This window comes from Anoplopoma fimbria, chromosome 23, assembly GCF_027596085.1.
Source record: "Anoplopoma fimbria isolate UVic2021 breed Golden Eagle Sablefish chromosome 23, Afim_UVic_2022, whole genome shotgun sequence".
Taxonomy (NCBI): Eukaryota; Metazoa; Chordata; class Actinopteri; order Perciformes; family Anoplopomatidae; genus Anoplopoma; species Anoplopoma fimbria.
The window spans coordinates 16916697-16941294 of record NC_072471.1 but is presented as its reverse complement, the minus strand read 5'-3'; the positions used below and the strand labels follow the sequence as shown (position 1 = coordinate 16941294).

Here is a 24598-nt window from a genome sequence, read left to right as displayed (position 1 = left end):
GATGATTTTGATTTCACGAATCAGGGCAGTTTCATTCTATTTTCTCTTTTTGGTTCTTATTTCTATTAATTTATTTTCCAACTTTAGTTTTTTCTGATGTTAGTTAGTTATTCTCTTGGCCTGCATTACAGTGACATATTTCCATATGGATTGTATCTATGTTGCAACGCTTGTTTGTAATGGAAATCTAAACAGTAATGACAGTCACCGCACTCTCATACTACATCAATAAATATAGAATAAATAATAAATGCAAAAATACAGTTGCTATAGATAGTGATGTGTGTCTTTACACCGAACAGACAGACGACCCCAGGATGTCATTTGTTTTTATTCTGTGTTATGTTACATGTGACCATAAACTTACAGGAAGTTATAGTTGCCATGGAGATACAGTAAATATATTCACATACTCAGATAGGAAAAAGTGTGTGTGTGTGTGTGTGTGTGTGGGGGGGGGGGGGGGGGGGGGCAGTTGACATTGACAGTGTGCACAAGTTGAGGACAGTCGCTTGTGTGTGACGTAGTAAGTAACAAGTTGTGGGATAAAACCAACTTTTGAAATTTTAAAATCAGCATTGACCTAATGCTAAATCAGAAACAAATGAACATAGACCCACATACAAAAGAGGAATAAATAAAATGTATTATTTTACAGCAACAACAACGGACAGCAGAGATGTTGATATTCCCCTCTGGATTTTGGTATGTGAGAGAGCGAGAGAGGGTCGAGGATGCCGACATAGAGGAGTGGTCTCTCTCCCTCCCTCTCTCTCTCTTGTGGCAGGAATCAGCATCCGGAAAACCTACAGGTGAGTTACTATGGCGATGCTTCGGGGGAGGGGAGGGAGCAGGAGATAGGTGGGGTGGTGAGCTCTGGATCCGGAGTCAGACTTGTTTCTAAGGCTTCGTATGGCACGTCCGCTCGAAAACACTACAGTGACTAAAGCAGCCACCATGGTCCCAGTCCAAGTCCGAGTCCACCCGAATATGCTTTTATTCCAGATTATTGCCAATATCATCAGTTCACCTTGAGACTTGGGACACTTTTTATGGTCCACCCCACACCCCTGCAGACCTCCTACCACCTCCAATAAACCCCCTATCTACTCCCTCCCAAGTCCGACTCTAGAAGGCACTGGTTTATACTTATTTCTCCACATTCTAATATCTGGATTCTCCATTTAAGATGAGCGATCGAGGCAATGAGGATACACAAAAATACACGTACAGATACACACGGGCCAGCCGGGTAACTTACGGGGGTACAGCTGGCTCCCAACGTTGCTTCCAGTCTTTCTTGTTAGCATTACAAAGATTTCATCGCTCAACAGTCTGCTGACGGCGGAGGCAATCGGATATGTAAACGTCGACAAGGCTAACATCATGACAGGCGAAGAGATATACAAAATCAATGTTCAGATACGGTCCACAAGTTTTTTAATTTTTTTGAATTGCCTTAATTAGCAGTCACTTACTTGCATTTTCAAGGAAAATCCTGAAAAGGTCAGGTGTGGCTTCTAATATGCTGCCTTTTTCATTGGTTGATACCAAAAACTAAATGCTAAAAACAACGTTTTTTTCCCCCGTTTGACAGTGCCAAACACAGCCTTCACCTATTTGGTCCTCATAAGTCATAGTCCCCGTAAGCCTTTACATTTTCAGGGTATTCTTCCGCCATTATTTCCCAGACTTTGAAATGGCCAAAATCAAAAAATCAAAAATAGGAAAGCAACAGATAAGAACCACAATGTACGCTCACAAAATTTCCCCCCCAAAAAGTAGATTTTTGCAGCTACTTGACGAATAACATCAGCGTCTTGAGGCCTTTTGGATAAATTTGTGATGGGAACCTTATCGTGTACCCCACTAATCCGTTTTTTTTTCTTTTTGCCCATGTCAATGTGTATCTACAGAGCAGTGGACAGAAAGACACACTAGGTTGAAAAGACTGGCTTGTGCACAGAGCGCGGGAGTGTCTGTATTGTGAACCGTGGTGTTGAAACGCCACTCGCTACTCGCGAGGAACGAGTCGTCCCGTTGGGTATTTACACAGTGAACGGGGTCGACTTCTAGTCTACACACTGAGTTTGGCTGGTACTTGCGTACATTTGGAATGGTTTACTGTGGTGATAGTAGTAGTAAGAAAAAGTCTATCTCCTCCTCCCACCAGTAGCTTACTAAAGTGTCTATACTAGTTTTCCTGGTTAACATCTGAGGCGCAAAAGCACTGAAAGCGATGATCGATGCTCTAAATTTGCCATGAAAGGCTGCAGTCAGCAGCTGAGGAAAACATTAAGAGTTTTTTCGGTCTATGGCTTGGTCTGGAGTCTGTTTTTGATAGACCAATCTTTAGTCTTTACATCTATTAGATTCTGTCTATATGGTAGCGCAACTTAACCCTGAAATTTAAACTCATTTTGAAGGAATAGTTAAGAACTTATTTTGAGAAATACACATACTCACTTACTTGTTATTAGTAAAACGAGAAGATTGATACCAATATGTCTGAACTGTAAATATGAAGCTAAAGAGAGCAGCTGCTTAGCTTAGCATAAAAATTAAAAATTCTTAACAGAGCCTGTGTCTGTTCATAGCTAACAAAATCCGCCCACCAGCACTTCCTCAAACTCTTGAATTAAGATGTTGTATCTTATTTGGACACTCACTTATCTGTACAAAATCCAAGGTGTAAAAACAATGTGTTTTTGTACAGATAACACCAAAAAAGATATCAAATGATTTTTGTTACCTCTGGACAGTGCCAAGCTAGCTGTTTTTCTACGTTTCCAGTCTTAATGCTAAGCAAAGCTAAGCAGCTGCTGGTTGTGTTGAACGTACACACATGAGAGTGGTATCAATCATCTCATCTAACTCTCAGCAAGAAAGCAAAGAAGTGCATTTCTAATTCTATTCCTTTAACTTGTCATAAGGTCTAAGACGGCCGATTTCAGACTACCTTGCTGACCTTTACCTGAACTTAGGGCAGTGGTCACTGAAGTTCATGAAAAATCACTAAAAACATATTTTGACGCTCTGTTGATGCTCCTCAGAGCAGAGATGTAAAATTACTTTCATGTCCATTTTTAGCCGAGGTTTAACTCATTAAAAACAATATTAATAACACAAATGTGACATTTCCAGTGCATTTGAGCCTTAAGACAAAATACTGTACATAGGGCTAACATCCTAACAACACTCCTGTCTGTACATGCTACCTACAGTCTACAATGACGCCGACTTTTTTCTTTCAACATTGATTTAGTATGCAAAAGGTGAAGATTTAATATACAGCAGAAAGTATAGCTTCTGTACCTTTTGACAATATCACTTGTGTCATTTGTCTTCCTCGTCCATTTCCACAGGTGGAAACCCCAGCCCATATCAAAGTATCTGATAATAAAAAAATAAAAGTCACATAGATTGGACCACTTTGTTTTTCTCTCCCTTATCACCGCTTTTTGTTCCAAGCAGACCCCTATTCACAAAGGACACACCAAACAAAGAAACAAAACGATAAAAAAAACCATTCAAATTAAAGGTAGACTTTTTTTTCTAAATCTGCGTTACCATGTGAGCCATGGTACTCCTCTCCATGTTAAAAGGTTCCCTGTTGTTTGAGTTGAAATGTGAATCACAGAGTAGTTTCTCTCCATCAGAAAAACGAAAACAAACAACAGCTAAAATAAAAAAATGGCTGCTGTCTTTGCCTCTTACTTCAAGGCATATCAATAAGCTCCAGAGCGGCAGTTGAGACTTCATCCCGACAAAATCTCACCTCCAACTACTTCTCCTTATCGCCGCTCTTCTTCGCTTTTGAAATCTTGTAGATCTCCCCAGAGTTTTGGATTGGACTGGTTAAAAATAGACATGTTATTTTTAAAGTCTCTTTTTGTGAGGGAGTCTCCACTTTTCTGGACGTGTGTTGGATTTAATAAAGACAGAGAAGAAGAGAGTCAGAGTCACTTATTGTGAGAGGTCAAAGCTCAGGTCTCTAAGCCCCCCATCGTGATGCCTAATGTTCATTGTGTGTTTATGGAGTGTGTGTGTGTGTGTGTGTGTTGTGTGTGTGTGTGTGTGTGTGTGTGTGTGTGTGTGAGGGCATCACTCTCTCTCCGTGGGGTAGGGCTGCTACTTGAAGACGTAGTTGATCAGGACCTGAAGGAGGATGAGGAAAACGATGATGATGTAGTCGCGCTGCTGGAGGAAAGAACTGCCCTCCGCCCGGCCGGCCGCACGACTCCGCAGCACGCTGATGTTCCTGCAGACACACGGGGGTTAAGTGTTGATGGTCAAAGGGCAGGCACATATCAGGCTCAGAGGTACGGTGTGAATGATGCCGTTCTCACCTGTTGATGTCCTCCTGCGTCTGCTTTATGGATTCAATGGCACTTTGAAGTTCACTGAGGTCAGCTCCTTTTTTCCTCAGCCGGCTGTTATGCTTGCTTTTGTGTCCTGTAACAAAGCGTGTTCAACATGGCTTCTGCATTTAATCTGTTCACCAAATACAATTTAAAGGCTTTTGAAAGACCTTTTTGACACCACATAAAATGCAATTTAATACATTTTCAGGGTCCACCAAGAATCACGGAAAAAAACAGTATAGAAAATAATACCTACAACTATTAAGTATAGCAATTAATCTACATTAATCACATTTTTTGTCTTTCCCAGCTGTATATAACAATAATTCCTAATACTCGAATCAATTAATATAGTGTCACATGGACTAAATAAAATGTGAAATATAAGAAAGCTCCTACAAGTTCCTACAATTTCCTACACCATCACCTCCACAAGAAACACAGAAATAACTAACACCACCAGGATGTGCTGTTTACTTACTCAGTCTCAGCCTACTACTAGCGGTCATATGGCCTTCTGTAGATTGGTTAGAAAGTGAACACTTTATTGCTGTCTAGTTCACATTTAACCAGTATTTCAACAGCAATTATACGTATACAAAAACTTGAAAATTTAGTTTACCTCGACATTTTCTTTACCTGCCTCTTGGGCTGTTGTGTTTCCTCAACAATAATACTGTACCGTATCTATGATATTTAGACCATATGCTGTAGGTCAGTATGACCAAATGACCATAAAAAGTATGGTAAAATTAGACTCACATTAGCTTCAATGTGTGTATGTGTGTGTATGTGTGTGTTTGTGTGTGTGTGTAAGTGTAAATGAGCGTGACTCACTTTCGCTGCCGGACGAGTCCTGGCGGTCGGGTTCCGGTGAAGAGCAGCCGCTCTCTGGGCTTTTGGGCTTGTCGCTCTTGTGTTTCCTCTTTGGCACCGTCACCTACACACACACACATGCACAGATACACACGTAAGCACACACACAAACAAAGGAGAAACAGGTCAAACAAACGGGCCACACATACAGCTACAACCAAATGAGAGCACATACTAACACATTTAGGCATCAGCACAAGCACAAAGATTCAAGAATACAATATAAACAGATTTTCAATCAATAAAACAAAATAGTGTTATGATGCATAACACCCCCCCCCACACACACACTCATAAACATGCTAGTCGGTGTTGGCGTGTCAATGACCGTGCAAGGCATGCAGGTACATCTGTCAGTCACATCCATTTAAATCACTCAACAATGACACACAACCAGTGTCCTAAATCCACCAGACCTGCCAAGAGCATGCACATTAAAATAATTCAGTTCAACAGGATTAAACTCAGACGGGATTACAGCTCTTATTCTTAATGCTTTATTTAATGGGATGACATTTTTCAGGCCTGGAGTCTTTATGAGGCAAATTGGTTTTTAAGGTTGATTTAAGGTTGGCAGCACAAAAACATTTCAGAATTTGCCTGACAATAACCAGAAGGTCAAAAGTGCAGCAAGAATTTATTCTACAAAGGAGCTGGGAATAAATATATATATATTTTTTTATTTTTTATATCTACCTAGAAGTATTTTTCCAATCATTCACTTGGTAGTTACGGAAGCCCTGAGAAGAAAGTGTGAAAAAAAATATCTGGTGATCCATTCTCTGAAGTCTGATCTAAATAGTTTTCTCCTCTGCGTCTATAACTAAAGAACAGTTGGAAAAAAGGGTTTTGGCTGAAGAAAATAAATTGTTGTAATAAACTTTTTGGCCACAAGAGTGGCCACTATTCCATGGGCTGAAAGCATTTTTCTAAGTTAGTTAAATTTCTCCTTGCACCCTAAACACAAGGTACTTAAATTGTGTGTTATGAAATTAAAATAATTATAATCTTATTTTGAACATGGAGTACTGGTGCACTTCAGCCTGTTGTGGGCCCTAGACAAGTATTACAATGACAAACTTTAAAAAAAATAGTAAACTAAGGAAGATTATCCTAGGAAAACTAGTTCTTTAGTCATAAACACTGATCAAACTAGAAAATGGATGACCTGAATTTTTTTGTCGCCCTTGCCTCCTATGGCTTCCGTAGATAGACATTCAAAAGCTAAATCAAAGCGCAAAAGTGACCAAAGCTTTGGGCACTTGGCAGGCGGTTACAATGAACTAACTTGTTTCACAGACTCCAAACACACGAGCAGCAGTTACACGGACTGCACGGCAGCAGCCTTCAGCTTCTCAACACGACATGAACGAGCAGCAGCTCAGTAGAAGTCGACACTCGGTGAGCGAACACAACGTGGAAGAACAGACAAAATGAAGACGAGGACAGATGAAGGACGAGGAAGGCGCGGTGTACGCCCTGAAGTGACCAGGCGTTTGATGGCGGTGGTTGGTCTGTAGATGTAATGGATGTTCTCTCTTTCAGACTTTGTATGGGAGAAACATTTACAAGTGAGGAAAAATACCTATGACGCTCACTACCTACTGATATATTATGGTGTAACTTTCAAAACATACTTGAAGAATAACATTTAAACCCTCACATGGGTTTATTATTATTTCATTACATTTCACATTGGAAATTTGATTTGCAGCTACAGATGCTGCCTTATTTCATTGTCAGATTATATCACATTTTATTGAGTGAAATGAAAACAATAAAGATGGTTTCAATTTATATTTAACAAGGTGTGGTAAATTACATTAAACTGCGTGCGGCATCCTTACAAACACTCTACCAAGTGTTTTAAAAGTGCCTATTGTGTAGAGGTTATTATACTCACTATAAGTCAGTTTAACTCAGAAACTGACTTATCTTTTACCTCTTGGCGAGGCAAGAAAAGGGAGGACACCTGCTCATCCACGTACTTTAGCATGCACTTTGACATGACCTTCCCTCTCATACAGAGAGAACAGCAGGTGCCAGGGGGTTGGAAAAGAAAAGACATGGACAAAGAGAAAGAAGCAGAGGCGACAACGGCGATGGCATCACAGCGATGACGACACAAAGAGAAGAAGCGACAATGAAGACGGTGCACCGGGTGCTGCGTGGGAGGTGGCTGAGGCGGCGAGCTGCTTTTTATATTTAATTTTTTTTAAATGGCGGTTTTCGTTCGGGACGACCTACCTGGCACTTGCAATTGTCCCTCCGTGGCCCCTGGTTACTCAGACTAATAAGACTGCCAGAACGTACCATAGGGGTGCGGTGTCGGACCTTGGTCTGGATACAGCCGTCTTTCTCGAACTGGATCAAGTCGTTGAGCGGATCCCATGGCCTCGTGCTGGAGGAGGGGGGGCAAGGGACACAGAGGGGGGAGATTACGAGACATAGAGGGAAAAAAACAGGGGGACAGACGTGGGGAAAAATGAAGACAGAGATGAAGAATTACAATAATGAAAGAGAGCAAATGAAAAAAACAGCATGGAATAGAAGATGGAAGTAAGAAATAGAACGTCAACAAACATAAAAGCAGTTCTGCCACGCAGAGAACCGCTCTGTCTATCACACAATGTATCAAAAGCTGTTTACAGAATCTATTGATCTACGTCATCAAGAGCAGTCTGACAGACGGTTGTACCTCTGCAGTTATATGGAATCAACACCAGATGGCATCCAGTCACAATGGATAACCCCATAAGGAAGATGGGCGAAATGGGGGAAAACTAAACCGCCCACTGATTGTGGGATGAGAATACAGTATTTGTCCTATGACTATCTAAAATAAAAAGACTTGGTTGTCAGATCCTCCAGTGTAATTACCGTATTTTCCGCACTATAAGGCGCACTTAAAAGCCTTTAATTTTCTCAAAAAACGACAGTGCGCTTTATAATCCGGAGCGCTTTATATATGGATTAATTCTGGTTGTGCTTACTGACCTCGAAGCGATTTTGTGTGGTACACGGCGCTCTGTCAACATGTTTTAGTAGACTTAGTAAACTACAAAGCCGCACCGCAGCAGCATCACGGCTACCGTAGTCAGGAGCGTCGCGGAGTAATACATACTGTGCTTCACCATAATATTACAGTGTGTGTGTATAAGGACCCCAACATGGCTCCTGTCAAGAGACACGCTTACGACGCAGACTTCAAACTCAAGGCTGTCAGTCACGCAGGAGAACATGGGAATAGAGCAGCTGCGAGAGAATCCAACATTAATGAATCAATGGTACGGAAGTGGAGGAAGTTTGACTGACTGACTGTTTTGTTTCGCTTAATGCGCCTTATAGTCCGGTGCGCCTTATATATGAAAAAAAGATCGAAAATAGACCATTCATTGACAGTGCGCCTTATAATCCAGTGCGCCCTATAGTGCGGAAAATACGGTAGGTAATTCTAATTCTAAATATTTGACAAAAAAAAAAAGAATCAACAAGGATCAGTGTCTCTATAAAATACTGCAAGACTTATATTATGTATGGTGAGCTGGATATCTGTTATCCATTAATTATTATAAAAAGCTAAAGCATTTGGATATCCAGGAAATGTTATCAATATCCCCACTGTCTTAATTTAACATCAGGTTCTTGTCATTTTGTTGAATGTTTATTTGTTTAATACTTGTAAGTAAAGCCTGACCAATGATTAGGTATAATACTATCAGATATTAGCCTTACACACAAATTTCATCCAATTGTATGTAATAATAATGACAAGTAATTGCAGTCCATTCATGCCAAATATATGTTGGTGGTAGTTTTTGGTAAAAACATTGTCACACTCACAAGTTTCTTTTCACGCCAGCAAAATATTTTCTGACCAAGGTACATCTCGTACCCATATGGGTATCAGCCTTAAAAATCTAGTATTAGTTAGGTTGTACTTGTTATTACAGGAAGCAGTAGAGGGAGTCACTCACTCGGCATATCTGTAATGCCACTCTCCAGTGACGGGGTCCTGCTCGAACAGGGCCGGGAACCACTCCTCACACTTTGCTTTCCGTTCTCGGGCGGACTTCCGCTGAACCTCCTCCAGGAGGAACTTCTCATTGGTGGCCTCGGTCTGGTCCTTGTTGATGATGGCCCGCGTCACGTGCTGCCACAGCCTGATGATTGAGAGGGAACAGAGTCATGAAGTTGATCTGCTCTCACAGAGGGGAAGAAGACAAGGGCTGTAGTAGGGGAGGAATAAAACACTTCCCAAGCAGCTTTTTAAAGAGAACCCGACAAATATATGAAGATGCTACAGGGGGAGAGGTGAATTTGGCCATATAAACTAGATTGAAAGCCAATGATACAAAACAATACGCTGTCATGTCTAAGGATCTGTTGATACTTTGATAATAATTCATTCAAAATCCACCTTTCTGATTCTGAGTCTCCCTGCTCCTCTGGTGGGACGGTGCAGCGCGTCAGTCGACTCTGCCTCAGCTCTGTCGTCGGGTTCCAGAAGGTGTCCACCGTCCCCGTCTTCTTGTCGTTGATAAAGATCTCACTGTCCTGTGAGGGTAAAGTCAAAAAGCTCTCCTCATTTGCCTTAAGACGGCCAAGATGCAATCTACAGCAACAATGGCAGATCACAAAATGGACCAGCATGTAACTCAGGTCCCGGGCATGCTTGAACACCGCATGTTGGATTATTTATCAACATCAGGGTTTATTATATAAGAAGCAGTGGTAAGAAGTATGTGTGGAATATGTGTCTCACCCAGTGTCCTTCTAGAGTAGCCAACACCTCCTTCCCCAGCTTGATCTTTCCAGAGACCTGGTTGACGCTGTCACTGCTGCCCAGGAATGGCTGGAGAAAAGAGAGGAGACAAAGGAGCAGCAGGAAGGGGAGGGCGAGATGGGTAAGGCAAGAGCAGGGGAAAGCAAATAAAGAGGAGGAAAGGAAAAGGAAGACAGGACAGCAAGATAAAAACAAAACACGGAGGCGAGGGATGGGAGAGGAAAGAGGAAATTGGTGTTTTAAGAGGGGGAGAAACACATACACATACAGTTTACTTGCTGCAGTTACTGTGGAGAAACAAATACTGTGGTTTATTATGTGTCATTTGATCTACATTTGTGTGTCTGTAGTGATTTAAAACAGGATGCTTTCCCTTTCAAATACAATAGAAATGTACTGTCGGAGCAGAACAAAAACAAGTCATGGAGAACAGGATTCAAATGCAGCTTTGAAAATAAATAAAAAAATGTGTTAAAACAATTTTAAATGAATGCCCACCACCATTAACTTTGAATATAACTTACTATGAACCTACATCAACTGAATGGTTCAGAATGCTGCATTGCATTTAACACAACTCAATCTTCTCCAGTTATCTACATAAGCCCGAGTTTGCACTCTAACAATGAGACTACTATCAGTATCTGTATTTGAAAAGGAAATGTATTGTTTTCCTGTTAGCTTTCCTCTGACATGTACCTGTCGCTAGTTCGTGATAGCATAATGCAGTTGTTGGTATGAATGGCGGTATGGAGGAGGGGGTGTTTTTCAGGGGGGAGGAGTGGCATGGTGGAGTGGCGTGGTGGGGTAAGACATTCAGAAAAGTTATGTGAGAATCTTTTTTTTTTTAAACACTCCTAGAGTTACTGTTTCTAGAAGGGGGTACTTCTCCATAGTCAGTGTATTACTACAGTAGATAGAGTTTGGAGAAACAGACGAGAGTAAAGAAAATCACTGTCAGTTTAAGTGTACGCTATATATAGAATGTTTTCACTGCTTTACCTTGCAGACAGACTGTTCTTTCTGATGGAGAACATTGTTTTTTTCTTGTACTGGTACTCCAAACTCCATCTATGGTAGGTAATATACTGACTACAGAGAAGTACCTCATTCAACCACACAAAACATTGAAACTATCCCTTTAAGTCATAAATTAGCTCTAAACAGCTCTAAATGTCCTACTCTATTAACAAAGGACTGAAATAATCTACTACTCTAATAAGTATCTTTCTTTTAAACACAGCCATACCTTTAGTTTGAACTCAAGCTGAGCACTGTAGCCCGTTTTCTCACACGCGATGCAGATCTGACCGCCCAGCTCCAGGGTCATGGTGCCATACAGGATGCCTACCAGATGAGAAGGCACCAAGAGGAATTTCAGTCAGCACTGAAAACTGGGAAACTCTGACACACGCTCAGAAAGTGGAGCCAAACAACTTCTCCTCGGTAGATCTACAGCTTTCCAGATGAGCAAAGCAACATTAAAGTAACATAAAAAAACACTACTAAAGTGAGACTGTGTTGTGAGAAATGTCAGGTTGCACTCTGACCTTTACAGTGAGCATAGGGCATGTTCATCACATAGTCCTCTCCTCTGTTGAGAAAAGTCAGCCGAGCCTCTCCGTCCAATATGGCCGACAGGGAGTTACCTGAAATGTAAACAACAGCAGTCAGTTGACAGATGTGCTTGCACAGCAAAGACATAAATAAGCATCGGAATAAATATTGTTTTTATTTAAGGTGCCTGTAGGTGTTTTAGTTGTGTGAGTGTACCATAGAACTTGGACTTGGCGAGGATGCTGCCACTGAGGCAGAATCCGTCTTTCCTGTTGCTGACATAGAAGGCTGACACAGGAGGATGATGGGATACCTGAAGAAAAACAAAATTATGTTGTGGGATGACTGCTAATAATATAAACATACAAGGTAACTTATTTATTCATCCAAAACAATAACCATCGGCCATACATTTATTTTATCACAGATAATCAATGTATTCCAATTGCCTTGTATGATGTGAGCTATCTGATAAAGTCTGAATGAGCTCTAGACCAATCAGATTGCTAGTAGTTAGTACTCTCCTACTCCACAGTAGTAGGGCAGTTGTTACCTGTTCTGCTATGTAGAAGGTCTTGCTGTTGGTCTTCTGGTGGAGCCACATGCAGCGGTACGTCTCTCCAATAATGGGGTTATAAGGCTTCTTCAACCCCTGTGGATTAAAAAGCAACATGTCACATGTATTTAGTACAATAGGTTTTATATACAGTAGAAAGCATGTTCACTATTTGTAGTCCAATGTGATGGGAATGAAAAAGATCCACTAAGTCATTATAATAAGGTACTTTCTCAAAATGACCACTTAGTCTTTGAAAATAATGTCCCAAAACAAAGAACAACTTTCATTAATTTTAGAAAGTTTCTCATTATTATGACATACTTATCAATACTTTAAAAATACTAAGTCATTATTTTTAGATACTAAGTCATTATTTTGAAAAAAAGTAATTACTTTTTTTCATCAAAAAGCTATGTTTTCATCGGACACGTGGAAATGGACTTCCATAATACTCTATGTAGCTCATTCACATGAAGCAGGTTGTGCGTGTCCTGACCTTTGGCTTTTTGTAAAATCCAGAGATGTACCACTTCACCACCTTCTTCATCCTGTTGTAAGCGTTCTCTTCAATTGCAGCCCTGAGAAATTAAACAAAGAATATGAATTTAGACTGATGCTCCTCCACAAATTGTGCTGTTCAACTCAATGGGTAGAACTAAATACATGCTATGACAACATTCTTTTGATCATCCCTCGTTTCTCTGCTTGTCACAGTTTACTATAGTCTCTACAGAACTTCTTCACAGGGAGCGAAGACACCCCGAATATGGTTTGCTTTCTTCTGACAGCAAGACATTCAATCAAAGTGTCCACATGACACATTTAACAGAGTAAAAGTCGCTCAACTTCAACTACTGACATTGCACATTACAAACACCAAGGAATCACTGGTAGATTAATGGAAATAAAGCAAGATATGTATTCTCATGTTAAATACAACTGGGGACATATGGGAAAATCTAAAAATATTTATTGCTGAAGAAGAAAAGGGACCAGATAAAAAATAATCATCTTATTTATGTATATTTAATTCGATATTTAGCATAATCCGTTTACACTTCAGTTCTTAGTGCAAGAGGTTAAAAAGAACCTTAGTTAAGGATTTATTAAAGTCTGTTTAAGGAATGGTTTGAGATTTTTCTGCACAGACATTTATTCATTTGTAAAATGGAAGGCGCATTCTTCTATTATTTCTATTCCTTTTCTAAGACTTTAAAACAGAAAGTGGGAAGGGCTTACTCTGACAGGAAGTCTGCGTGGTAGTAGTAGTCAGACAGTTTGTCCAGAAAGGACCTTGGCTCCAGGATGAAGGTGGGCAGCACCACCTTGGACAGATCCATGCCGGGTCGCACCTGCTTCAGCAGAGTCCATATCAGAGATTTATTCTCCTCTGATACCGTCTCTGTCTGGGCAGCCTCTCCAGCCTTGAGAAGAACATACAAGGGTAAAGAGGTTATGTATTTTTCTACAGCAGACATTTTAAAGTCTTTGCACGGTTCTACACAAGTTTTATCCAACTGTTCGGAAAAAGGTTTGCACAATGAGGTTTTAATTAGCTTACAACTATAAGCATTTTGCCTCGGCTTCTGTAAGTGTTTAATTATTGAGCTGTCAAACTTCACATCAGTGTACTGTAGTAACCCACGCACGCCAAACCCACACAGATCAAAGCCTGTCCAATGTTCCAGCTTTTCTAATATCCCCGGCAGAGGAACATGCTAATTTCTCCAAATTATGCAAGAAACTTTTGAAGAAAACAGCTTTAAGCTGAAGTTTTAATTAAAGCTAAAGATGAAAATGCCTGTTAGAAATCCTGTGAGAATGTGGTGCAATGCTGCAATCTCTTGATCTACATGTCTTAAAAGCTCTGCCTGAAATCGTTCCCCTACCTCTCCGAGTTCCTCATGGGACTGTTCCAGGTACGGGGTTTCTCGCAGATGTTCGTTAGGGTCCAGGTCGATGTACGAGTCGTCCTGCCGCTCTGACGTGTCGCTGTCGCTCTCCTCACTCTTCTCCAGGCCTTCTGGGTCCGACTCCTCGTGGTCCTGTTCACCCTCCCTGTCTGACTTGTCTGAGTACAGGTCAGGGTCTTTCAAATGGTCACTGTCGTTGAACCTGTAGGGAAGGGGGCGGATCGGGTGAGAGGATGTTTACGACAAATGATGTTACATTTGAATACGAGCTGGCAGCTTAAAAAGTCGAAGAGGAATAGTGTAGCTTGTTTCCTACTCACTGGAAACCATGGATGTTGTGGGCTCTAAGGAGGCTGTAGAAATTGATGGAGTGTTCTCCGCCAGTGGCTACTGTGCTCACGTCCTCTTTCCCCTCGCGGATCATGGTCCTCTTCAGCAGGCTGGAGCACTTCAGGGCCAGCTCTAAGGCGTCCATCCAGCATCGACCTGGGAAAGACATTCAGATACGTTCAGGCTTTGCTGTTAGATCATTATCCCTGTTTTAATATAGAGCAAAAAGCAGTTTTTTGAAAATAACTTTGCCTCTTGTACCCTCAGTCACCCCCAAACCAATTCTAGGATAGGTTAAAAACATGAAACCTTTTAAAAATCATTCTCATTAGAATATTAACATCATTACAGAAGGCAAACTATATTGTCACTGCGATGAAAACCAGACAGGGCTGACTTTTATTCAGAAATGGAAGCATGCTTGTTGGATGAAAACTTGAATTGGATTAGGTTTCTGATGGTATTTTGTCAAATATAAAGCATAAAACCTAATGAAACTAATAAGATTATAAATATTGTGCATTAGGGTATAAAATAGCAAATAGTTTTGGACATTGTTTGACTATTTCAGCACCACGGACAGAGACCCGGACAGGGAGAGACTAGATTGGATGTTTCAGCACCATGGACAGAGGCACATGGCCAAAATGGGTCACTAGTTTCCCATTCAATCCCCATGTAGGGAATTCTGTGTAATGGATTGAGCCATTGGTTCTCAAACTATTCTGTTTTGTCACCCTTAAGAAGACTTATCTTCCCCTTCCCAGAAAAAATAAATAAAACAGATCACTTCCCCAGCCTGATTTCATTTGTATTAGCCATTACCAGTATTGGAGAAAAATACTCATAAAACAAGGCAAGTTTAAATAATAATAAAAAAAGATACATACGCAAGATAGCTGTGCAAGCATTGAGAACACTCTGCTGATTGTGCCCACATAAATCATATACATTCTAATTTATTGCCACTCTACATCACCCGCCCCTGGTCATCAATTCTCCTACTGTAGTGGTGTTAATCTTCCTTCTTAACTCTCGGCGTAAAAGTGAATAACCTACTTCCCAAAACTGGCAAACTATTCCTTCAGATTTTAAAACTAAATGGGAAGAAATAACTTTTTTTTTATTGAAATATTTTTCAAACTGTGCCCAGGCACTGCCGTGTAAAGTTAGCACCGTTTAAAGAGAGTGACTGAAAAGTTTTTATATTTTGGCTGTGCAAATGACCTAGAAATCCCCTACTAGAGAGAGTACAGATTTATTACTATGGTATTCTGAGGCACCTGTGAATGAATACCTGTTATTTTCCCACCACTATTGAAGGTGTAAAATAGGTCAGACTGTTCAGACATGCCTATATTAAGATAATGAACTGGGTTAAAAATAACAAGGATTAGGGTTTTTGTCATTCCCACACACAACCAAATACTGCACTGAAAGTAGTTCTTGAACCAATAACAATATTGATTTATGTAGCCGATACCAAAAGTCAATGGATCGATGTTTATCTTTCAATATAAGTTGCTGAAGACCCATCCCAGACAATTGCATTGTGATTGGCAGCCTATCTCTTACCATCAGACTCAGAGGCGGCACGGAAGATGAGGTGGCTGCTGGGTAATGGCTGAGTGATGGAGCCAACTGCTTCTCCTTTAGGACCCTGACATCAAGAAGGAAAGGGAGGAAATACATCAACTTTAGGGTTTAAGGTTCCGGTAGGTGTTTTTCTATGTCAGTGTCCTGATTGATTAGTCTTTTCGATCTCTGTGTCTTTTCACTTGAGGCGGTTTGAGTTATAGTGTCCTTGTTTCCCCTGCAGAGTTTGTGTAATCTTTTTTCCAGTTGGTCATTAGTTGTGTGTGCAAACAGAGGAAATGTCGACTCCCTGGTGTGTCGTTATAATAATGAGCTACGAGAGGGGGACAGGAGCTGAATGATTGAAGTGTTTATTTCAAAAGTGAAGGGGGAGAGCCGGAGCGCTGAAATCAAAAAACGCAGATAGCCAATTGTGATTCAAGCCCTTCTCACTGCACAGGCACAAGGGAAAACACTGCCGAGCGAGGTCAGCGATGAATACCAAATCACAGTTGGACTGCAGGACTGAGCTGAGCTGAGAACACAGGAACAAATGCAGAATGTGCGCTGCCAAATGTGAAAATTGCTGGCTGTATGTATAATGTTCAGTGTCTGTCCTCAAATTAAAGCAAAGATGAGCTCTTAATTATACAGCTTACGTCCACATCTGTTTCAGTATTCATTTGTTTAACTGCAGCGAACAAAGGATTTGGTTTTTAATTAAAGATCTTTTATTATCTGTTTGTGTTCATGTTGTTTTGTTCATTGCCTGAGAGCAAAGCAGGCTGCATTCAGCTTCATCCTGCAGAACAATACCCTGTTCAGTATTCTGCTTCTCTTGCTCTTCCCTGATCAATTTATCATTCATTAAATAAATAATGGGATGAAAAGGTCAGAGGCTTTTTTCCATTGCAGTGTAAAGATAAATGATCTAGCATATAACCGTCATAAGACTGTAAATTCTCATTTTTTTACACTTTGGATATTGCTCGGATGAAAGAAAACAAGACATAATGTGGTAATTAGTGATCTTAGGCGTTGGTAGATGGATTTTTTGTGACCTTGGGACAAATTCAGGCTAGCCATTTCTCCCGGTTACCGGCACTAAGGGGCTGAGTAGCTTTATTTTTACCATACAGACATGGAAATGGTTTCAAACCTTGCATCAAACTCTTAGCAATTATTTCCCAAAATATCAAACCATTCCACACATGTTAAACCTTATTTTCTGACATTGTAAAGTGAGGAGTACATGTTAACGAATGACGCTCAACCTTCCTCTGCCGTCCATGCTGATTGAAATATCTCCAACTGCAAAACATTTCATCCGGTGGAGTCCAGAGATCAGGCTGTACTTCCTCAGTTTTTCTTTCAAAGCAGTCTTTTCAATGAAGAAATGCTTTTATTATTATATTCCTTTATTGATCCCCATGGGGGAAATTCAAGTGTTTCCAGTTCTGATAGAACTGATGCTATTGAAGCATATACGCTAACCTTCTCCAGAGCCGCCATTGAGCTTCTCCTTGTCTTCACACACACCTTAACCCCACCCATTTCTGACAGTAGCTCCTTACAGGACACTTATTGGTCTGGTCACTGGCTTACCGAAACACAAATATATATTATTATATTATATATACGTATATTAATATATACTTTAAGCCTGACAAGCCTGACAAGATGAATTTAAGCATGATATGTGATCCCGCAATTCTTGCATGATCTCCTGACAATCCCTAGACTCCAGCTGCCTTGCAAGGGAATTTCACTCACCACTTCTTTCTGTATTACTATTCTATTTGATCATTCACAAGCCTTTCATTTATTCACTTTAGGAGCCTAGACTCTGTTCAATGGCTGACGCGTCGTGTCTTTGCTCCATCTACTACCTTTTGAAACTTCTTAAGGTAGTTTCAGAGCACTAATTCAATAAAAAATAAGTTGTGAAAATTCTGTTTGGGATGTTCTTAAGAAATTTGCTCTTTCTAAAATCCCTTATATATTCCTTTATTTCCAGAGAATTTCCTTCCTCAAGTTTTTGAGAGTCACCGCCAGCTGGGAAACCTGTATCTTAAAACGGGCAAATACTGACCTTGACGGCCCAGATGGACTGCTCCAGTGGGTGGAAGAGCTTAAAGCAGAAGCCGTCCTTCTTAGAGGGCCTCTCGATGAGCTCGCAGGCGTTGAGCAGCACCGTTCCCACCCACTGGCCGTTTTTGTGGGTTTTATAGATGAGCAGGACGCCCGGTTTCAGCACGCACCACAGCTTGGTCCAACTCTTTAGAGTGCCACGGATCTGGATCGAACACCAAAATCAACCTCTGTGTTATGCTACATGAGGAACTTTATGATTCAAATTAGCCAAAAAGAAACACCTTTAATACTATAATTATATCATAACTAAATTATTTTATTAAATTAAAAAATACACATCAGCGGCAGGAAGTCTTGACTGTTGGGTGGAGGTCTTTCTCACCTTTAGCCAGTCGGCCATGACGATGACAGAGGGGTCAGTGATGGTGCTGAGCAGCTCCTTGGTTGCCCTCTTCTTTTCTTCCCTGTAGTTCTTCTTCTGCACCTAAATGGAGCAAATGAAAGGAGGACAATGCTGAGAACATCAATTTCACACAACTGTGAATATTAATTTTCCACACTTGCTTTCTCACCGAATCACATTTGGCAGCAAATAATAGGACTGGGATGACACTCCTCAACGTTCTTGTTAATAACAGATGGTACCTTCTGACTTGCATTTCACCGCGCACAATATGAAAATGAGTATATAAATAAAGTGTTTAAAGCAAATTGACTGCTATACAGGTATTTTAAGACTCATTATGCCTGCCTTAGTGTTGGGATGCACAGAACTTACTCTAAGCTGATTTAGCTCACTTACCTTGAGGGACTCCTTCTTGGTGAGCTTTCCTCCGGATGCCGACACGTCTTTGTCTGAGCCATTGTACAGCTTTGTTTCAGACTGAACACGGGGGAAAAGACAGGTTTATTAGCCAAAATCATACCTGATTAATCTCTGGAGACATCAATATCTATTATTTATCAACTTAATTATCTTGAAATATTATATAAACCTATCATTTGTTCATCTGCGACGATTTGTGTTTCAAATTGGGTGCAGCCTACTTCACAAACCGACTTGTTTCACTGCTGCACTCCATGCTAAGTGCTCTGAATAAAGTTATCCACTAAATAATTTAATCTTGTTCCCTGTTATTAACAAACATATTACCAGAAATAATTCAATCATTGCCCTAAATGAGGACATTAATATTATGTTTTCCCCCCCAACATTGGCAAAGAGATGCAACATACGTTGTGAAACCGCAAATAGAAGTATCCGTTTTCTTGTGTGGGAATCCTAAAGCAGGGCTACTTAAGGTCTTAAGCGGCCACATACAGAGCGGAACAAAGATTGAAGGTGCATCATAACAAGTGCCACAGCTAAAACGTTCCATTTCAGATACTTCTTCTACTGAGAAGCCCATAGAGTTTTATTTTTGGGCTGAGACTGCATTTATTGCTGTAAAGATTGATGGATACATTAGCAAAGGCTCAATTCTGCTTCACCATAGCTTTGCTTTGATGATGGATGTTATTGATAGCAGAATCTAAAGATCAATTGGAGTAGGAAAATTAAAAACCCGCCTTGGATTTGGGAAGCCTTGCTTTTTCATACTTCACAAAATCAGAGCACATTTTTAAAAGGATTCCTGTCTCTCCTGTGACTCAGATGGAGACTCAGACTTAGACTCAGACTTCGAAGCTTCTCACTGACAAACATTTTATGTGGGCCTCGACAGATAAACTAGACAGGCCTCCTCCGCACTGAGCTCACTTGAAAGAAGGGCTGAGTTTGAATTTGAGTTGATAAATGTCTGATGTGTAGCAGTGTACATGATGTGTGAGTCATCGGGATGTGGGCTATCTCACGCCTGAGGCGGGACTGGGAGAGGAGAGGAGACGTGCAGTATCTCCCATATTCTCTAGTCTAGTTACAACAAGCATCCCAGTCGTTCCCACCCACCAGTCATGGAACTTCATCTCAGTGGGGTTATTTGTCCTTACCTTGCTCTTAGATATGGAATGCGAGTCCTCTTTCAAAGGCAGAGGCAAGAGGTCCTCCTTTCCTCTCTCAAAACCTGTAACATAAAAAATCCCAACAGCATAAACACTCAGTCCACCATCGCTCTCCAGGTAACCTCCAGTATGCCATTCCAGGAGACGACTAATGGCTGTGCTACAGATGGGCCCCAGGGGGCCATGTCCACCTGTCTGGTGGTCAGGTACCTATACTGATTATGTCTCAGGGGCCTAATGAAATGGCAGTTTATAGCGTTTTTGGGTACTCTAGTGGAGTGGTTCCTAAAGTGGGTGCCTTGAAGGTGGAAGATTAAATCATATAATTGTTGATTTATTGTGTTTTTTAATAACATTTCATGAAATTGCGATATTTACATTAACAAGGTTTTATGTTACTATTTAAAAAAAATCAAAATCAAAATCAGTTAACTGACAGTTGTTGCTAATGACAACACAAACGGTACACAAAGACATTCCAAATGGCATCAATAAACAGTTTTGATGTGGCTGTTTTTCTTATTTGAACTGAGTTTAGAAAGCTAAGGTTACTAATAGGTCAATGGTGAGATTAACTGCCCATTGGATATCAAATGTCTTTGAAAGCGGTCCTTTCGAGTCTGAACGTCTGAGTAGCCGAATGGAATCTCTTTACATAAGGTCAGCCGCAGTCACGAGAGCAGGCTGTCCTTCAAAGCAACTTGTAGAAAAGCCACAGAATGTGGATGTCAACAAGCTGCTGCGAGTCTCTAATCTGAATTGAGCTAAAGTTAGATAATTTGGCTGGTGAAAGGAGATTCCCTGTTTTAATCCATAGTTTGGCTGGGACAATGTGGGTGTGGAGAGCAAGAGAGACTCCATTTGGAAACTCAATTACCAACTGCTCCAGTGACGTTGCAGAGGGCAATATGTGCTGTATTTCTCCATAAAACAACAAGCTGGGCAATAATAAATGTTTATGAATGTAGTTGACTCTAGATATATTGTGTCGCAACAAACTCTACCTTGAGCTCGACCTTGTTCTGATCTTTATTGATGAGCCAGTTTTTAACCAATTAGTCTAACCTCGGCATCAGATTCCCCACTGAGATTCTGGCAGTGGGTGACGCTGGTGGTCTCAAGGTGACAGAAAGCCTGTAAATATTTGATAGCTTCTGTCTCCTATCCACAGGCTGTATGCCAGTATTCAGCCATGAGAATGAAGGCAGCACTGCAGAGCTGTATTACCAAATGAGGTATTCATTATTTGGAAATCAGTCACATCTTATTTGAGGAGCCATTTGATTTAATAAAACGGCTTTATGTCTGTAGTTGTAGCAGAATAGGCATCCTTTTAATGTATTTTTCTTGCACACTTTAATGCTGAATATTGAATATTCAATTGACACAGAGAAAACCCAAGATGGATACTTTTAATAAGAATAATGTGATGTTCAGTGCATTAAGGAGGGATTTTGTGCAGAGCTGTTTTAGTCATATTCATTTTTCATTAACCTGCCTCTTCTAGCAAACAACCCACTGCAAACAAGTGTGCTTGCTGACTGCATGCGTTAAGTTTACATATGGAAAGTAATAATGCTTGTGATGGCAGACAAACTCCACTGTTGAAGTGCTACTTGAGCAACTGCATGCATACACAGCTATTTGATTGATTGGGGCCACAAAAGCAAAAGCTCTTTGGATCCTTTTGGTTTTCTATGCGGACTTGTCTGCATGAAATTAAAGGAAACTAGAAACTTGAGTATTCTAATCAAGCTGGGAACATAAGAGCTACACAGTACACATTACATACATTAGATGTCCCACCAGACCATCTGTGCCCACTTGACAGGCGCATCTCCATGCCAACTTCAGCTGGAAATCAACTCAGGGGCAGTTCATCCACCATAGCAAGCCCCGAGAGGATACTATATTTGTATAAACAGAATTAACTAAAATAAACCTAGACACACATGACGAGGTGTCCTATTTCAATTTGAGACACTTTAAGGTGCCACTTCTCCACTCCATTAAAACTCAAATGTGTAACCTTGGCATAAAAAGCACACAGAAAACCAAACGTCTTGTTGCAAACAGAAATATTTCATTAAAGTATGAAGAGCTAGACATAAAGCTTGAGGCAGCTTGTTAAACAAGCACAGCTAGGTTACATAGTGAAAAATGAAATAATAAAGCTGAAAGTGGAGCTTCCAAAGCATTTCCGTTTTGGGTGAAAGCCCCCACAAATGAATGAGTAGGACCTTATATATTATAAAGGACCTTTTTATACAATTATGGCCATTGCTCTCCAAACACGTCTTAGACATTAGTCATTTGTTGAAATGTGTCACTAGTCATCTCAGGTAGCTCTCTTTGTAAGGACACTCTTCAACTAAACATCTATCAATACTAGAAAACATAAGCTTAAAAAATGATGCACCAGGGTATGAGGTCTCTTTCATCTTAATCCTAATAAATCCACATAACTTTATTGTAACATTTTTGGAATATGCTAAATGTTAAGGACAATGGTCAGGCTTATAAAAAAAGGCTTTGTACTGAGGGCTTCTGCAAAATATTGCAAAAGCATTTCTTCTTCTTGGACAATGGCAGAGCAGGGATTAAATCTATGTGTGAAACCAGCAGGAGATTTAAGGTAGAGCAGGTTTTAGTGGTGTGAATTTCAACTGGTGCTTGAGCGTGCTATGACTCTTCAGGTTAGTTTTTATTTTACTTTGAAAATGAGGGCTTCAAGGACTAACATGAAGGAGCAAAGATCAGCAAGCTTTTTTAATTTTTTTTCTTATCCTGTCACAAAGATTACGGTGCCACTGCAGACAGACGCCAACAGGGGTGGCTGAGGTCGTAGTCCCATCTCCCAGACAAGAGACTCATGGGATGCAGCTTGACCCATCTGCTTTCTTTTGAGTCCTTTTAGAGACGAGGGGCGGTCATCTCATTTTTGCTCACAGGTGAAGAATGAATGCCAACTGCTTGTCATTGGGCATTCAAGACGTACCCTTTATGTAACATTTTACATTTGTTGGCATTGGCCTGCCACTCCAATCTACAATTACCATTCTTAAGTGAGTAGTATTATTTATGTAAGAGGGTAAGAGCTCTGCCACAGAACTGTTGATGCACAATTTTATTGAAATACACCCATCTTTGCAACCTAATTTACAAAGTGTGGCAGAAAAAGAAGACCCTTTCCAGTAATTATCGAGTCTATTCCATTCCTCTCACAACAAAATACTCGGAAATGTCTTAAAAATGGAAAGCCAGATATATATAAAGTAAAGAATACAACATTCGGATAACTAAAGAGCAAACGAATGAAGATCAATACAAATTTCAGCATTAAACATGTCTATGTAAGATTCATCAGTGAACATCATTTGGGAGATTTCAGTTGATTAAAGTACAGAATTGTTTTTAATTTGATCTATTTATTTAGATTAAATGTTGTTAGCGTACCCATGTTTTTCATCTCATTTTCAGTACATTCAGTGTGTAAATCAACTTAATCTAACCCTCTCCTTATGTGAACGAATGTCATCGAGTGTGTTTGTGTGTGTGCAGCTGAAGGCTCACGTCCCACTGCAGACTGACTGGTCTGGCTTTTAAAAGCTAGAGCTGCAGTGCTTTTTACTCTGATTCGCAGGATCATAGACAGGAGAGAGAAAGGGAAATAGAGAGAGTGAAGAGAGCTGCGTACTGCTACAATGAACCTATTTCCACTTTAATGCTCGGCCTCACAAAATGAATACAGTCGCCCCAAGCATTAACATGCTTTGGACTACAGACACATAAACAGAGGTGATCACGCAAACACTCCGTTCAATTCATTCCTGTACAAACCCCATCACTTATGTCCATAAACCTTTTCTAAATACGTTTCTTGTATTTTCTTTGATGTATTAGAGGGCACCAACATCCCTATCAAGACTCAAAGATGGCAATACATTTTGTGATTCTTAATAATTTGAAGATTAAAAATGTTGCTCAGACTTGAGCTGCAAGCATCAATAAGAATTCACGTGGAGGTATATGTTTGGGTGAGCCACTACATCCGCTGAGATAATCAAAGCAACACAAGGCGACACTGAAGTAATCATGGCTCAATGTCAATTCCACCTGAAAACATCTGCGTTTGTGACATTTAAGACATTCAGCACCCTCAACCTTGAAATCATGTCACCTTGTCCCAATTCTTGATAAATGCAACACTGGCGCTGCCTTTCCCACCAAAAAACCTTTTGTTCAAGCAACTGACACTCCAAAACCAGCACATTATCTCCTTTTGGATCTCAAACTGGTATCGTAGATGCCTCCAACGACACAGATTGAACCATGTTCATTTAAGTCAGAAACTAGACTGATCCAAAGACAGAAATAATGCAGCTATGTAGAAAACTCTGTCTATATATTCCTTTAAACCATAATTCAAGAGTAATGCGTAACTCTCAATGATGCTGCTATAATTTGAAGGCTACCATGGCAACAGGTCACCTGAGAACAATAAATGAAGGGAGAAGTTGTCAGTCCAGTTAGTCTTCTGAAC

The 24598-nt window shown here is 40.5% G+C and overlaps 1 protein-coding gene across 6 annotated transcripts in view; it reads right to left on the bottom strand.

Moving 5' to 3' along the window:
• Positions 1–325: 325 nt before the first annotated feature.
• osbpl8 (oxysterol binding protein-like 8) overlaps positions 326–24598 on the bottom strand; it is an 81526-nt gene continuing 57253 nt past the window's right edge. For 2 of the 6 annotated variants that reach the window (XM_054624449.1, XM_054624454.1), the window contains 21 exons: positions 20044–20117; positions 18857–18937; positions 18437–18538; positions 18053–18256; positions 15961–16045; positions 14376–14541; positions 14032–14257; positions 13382–13566; positions 12639–12720; positions 12137–12235; positions 11800–11896; positions 11577–11675; positions 11276–11373; positions 10006–10095; positions 9661–9797; positions 9218–9403; positions 7488–7641; positions 5202–5304; positions 4846–4881; positions 4350–4455; positions 326–4261 (listed from right to left, as the gene is read on the bottom strand). In XM_054624449.1, coding sequence (XP_054480424.1) covers positions 4132–4261; positions 4350–4455; positions 4846–4881; positions 5202–5304; positions 7488–7641; positions 9218–9403; positions 9661–9797; positions 10006–10095; positions 11276–11373; positions 11577–11675; positions 11800–11896; positions 12137–12235; positions 12639–12720; positions 13382–13566; positions 14032–14257; positions 14376–14541; positions 15961–16045; positions 18053–18256; positions 18437–18538; positions 18857–18937; positions 20044–20117 — 2540 coding nt within the window. In that variant the 3' untranslated portion in view covers positions 326–4131. The other 4 variants (XM_054624451.1, XM_054624450.1, XM_054624452.1 and 1 more) reach the window with 4 other exon arrangements.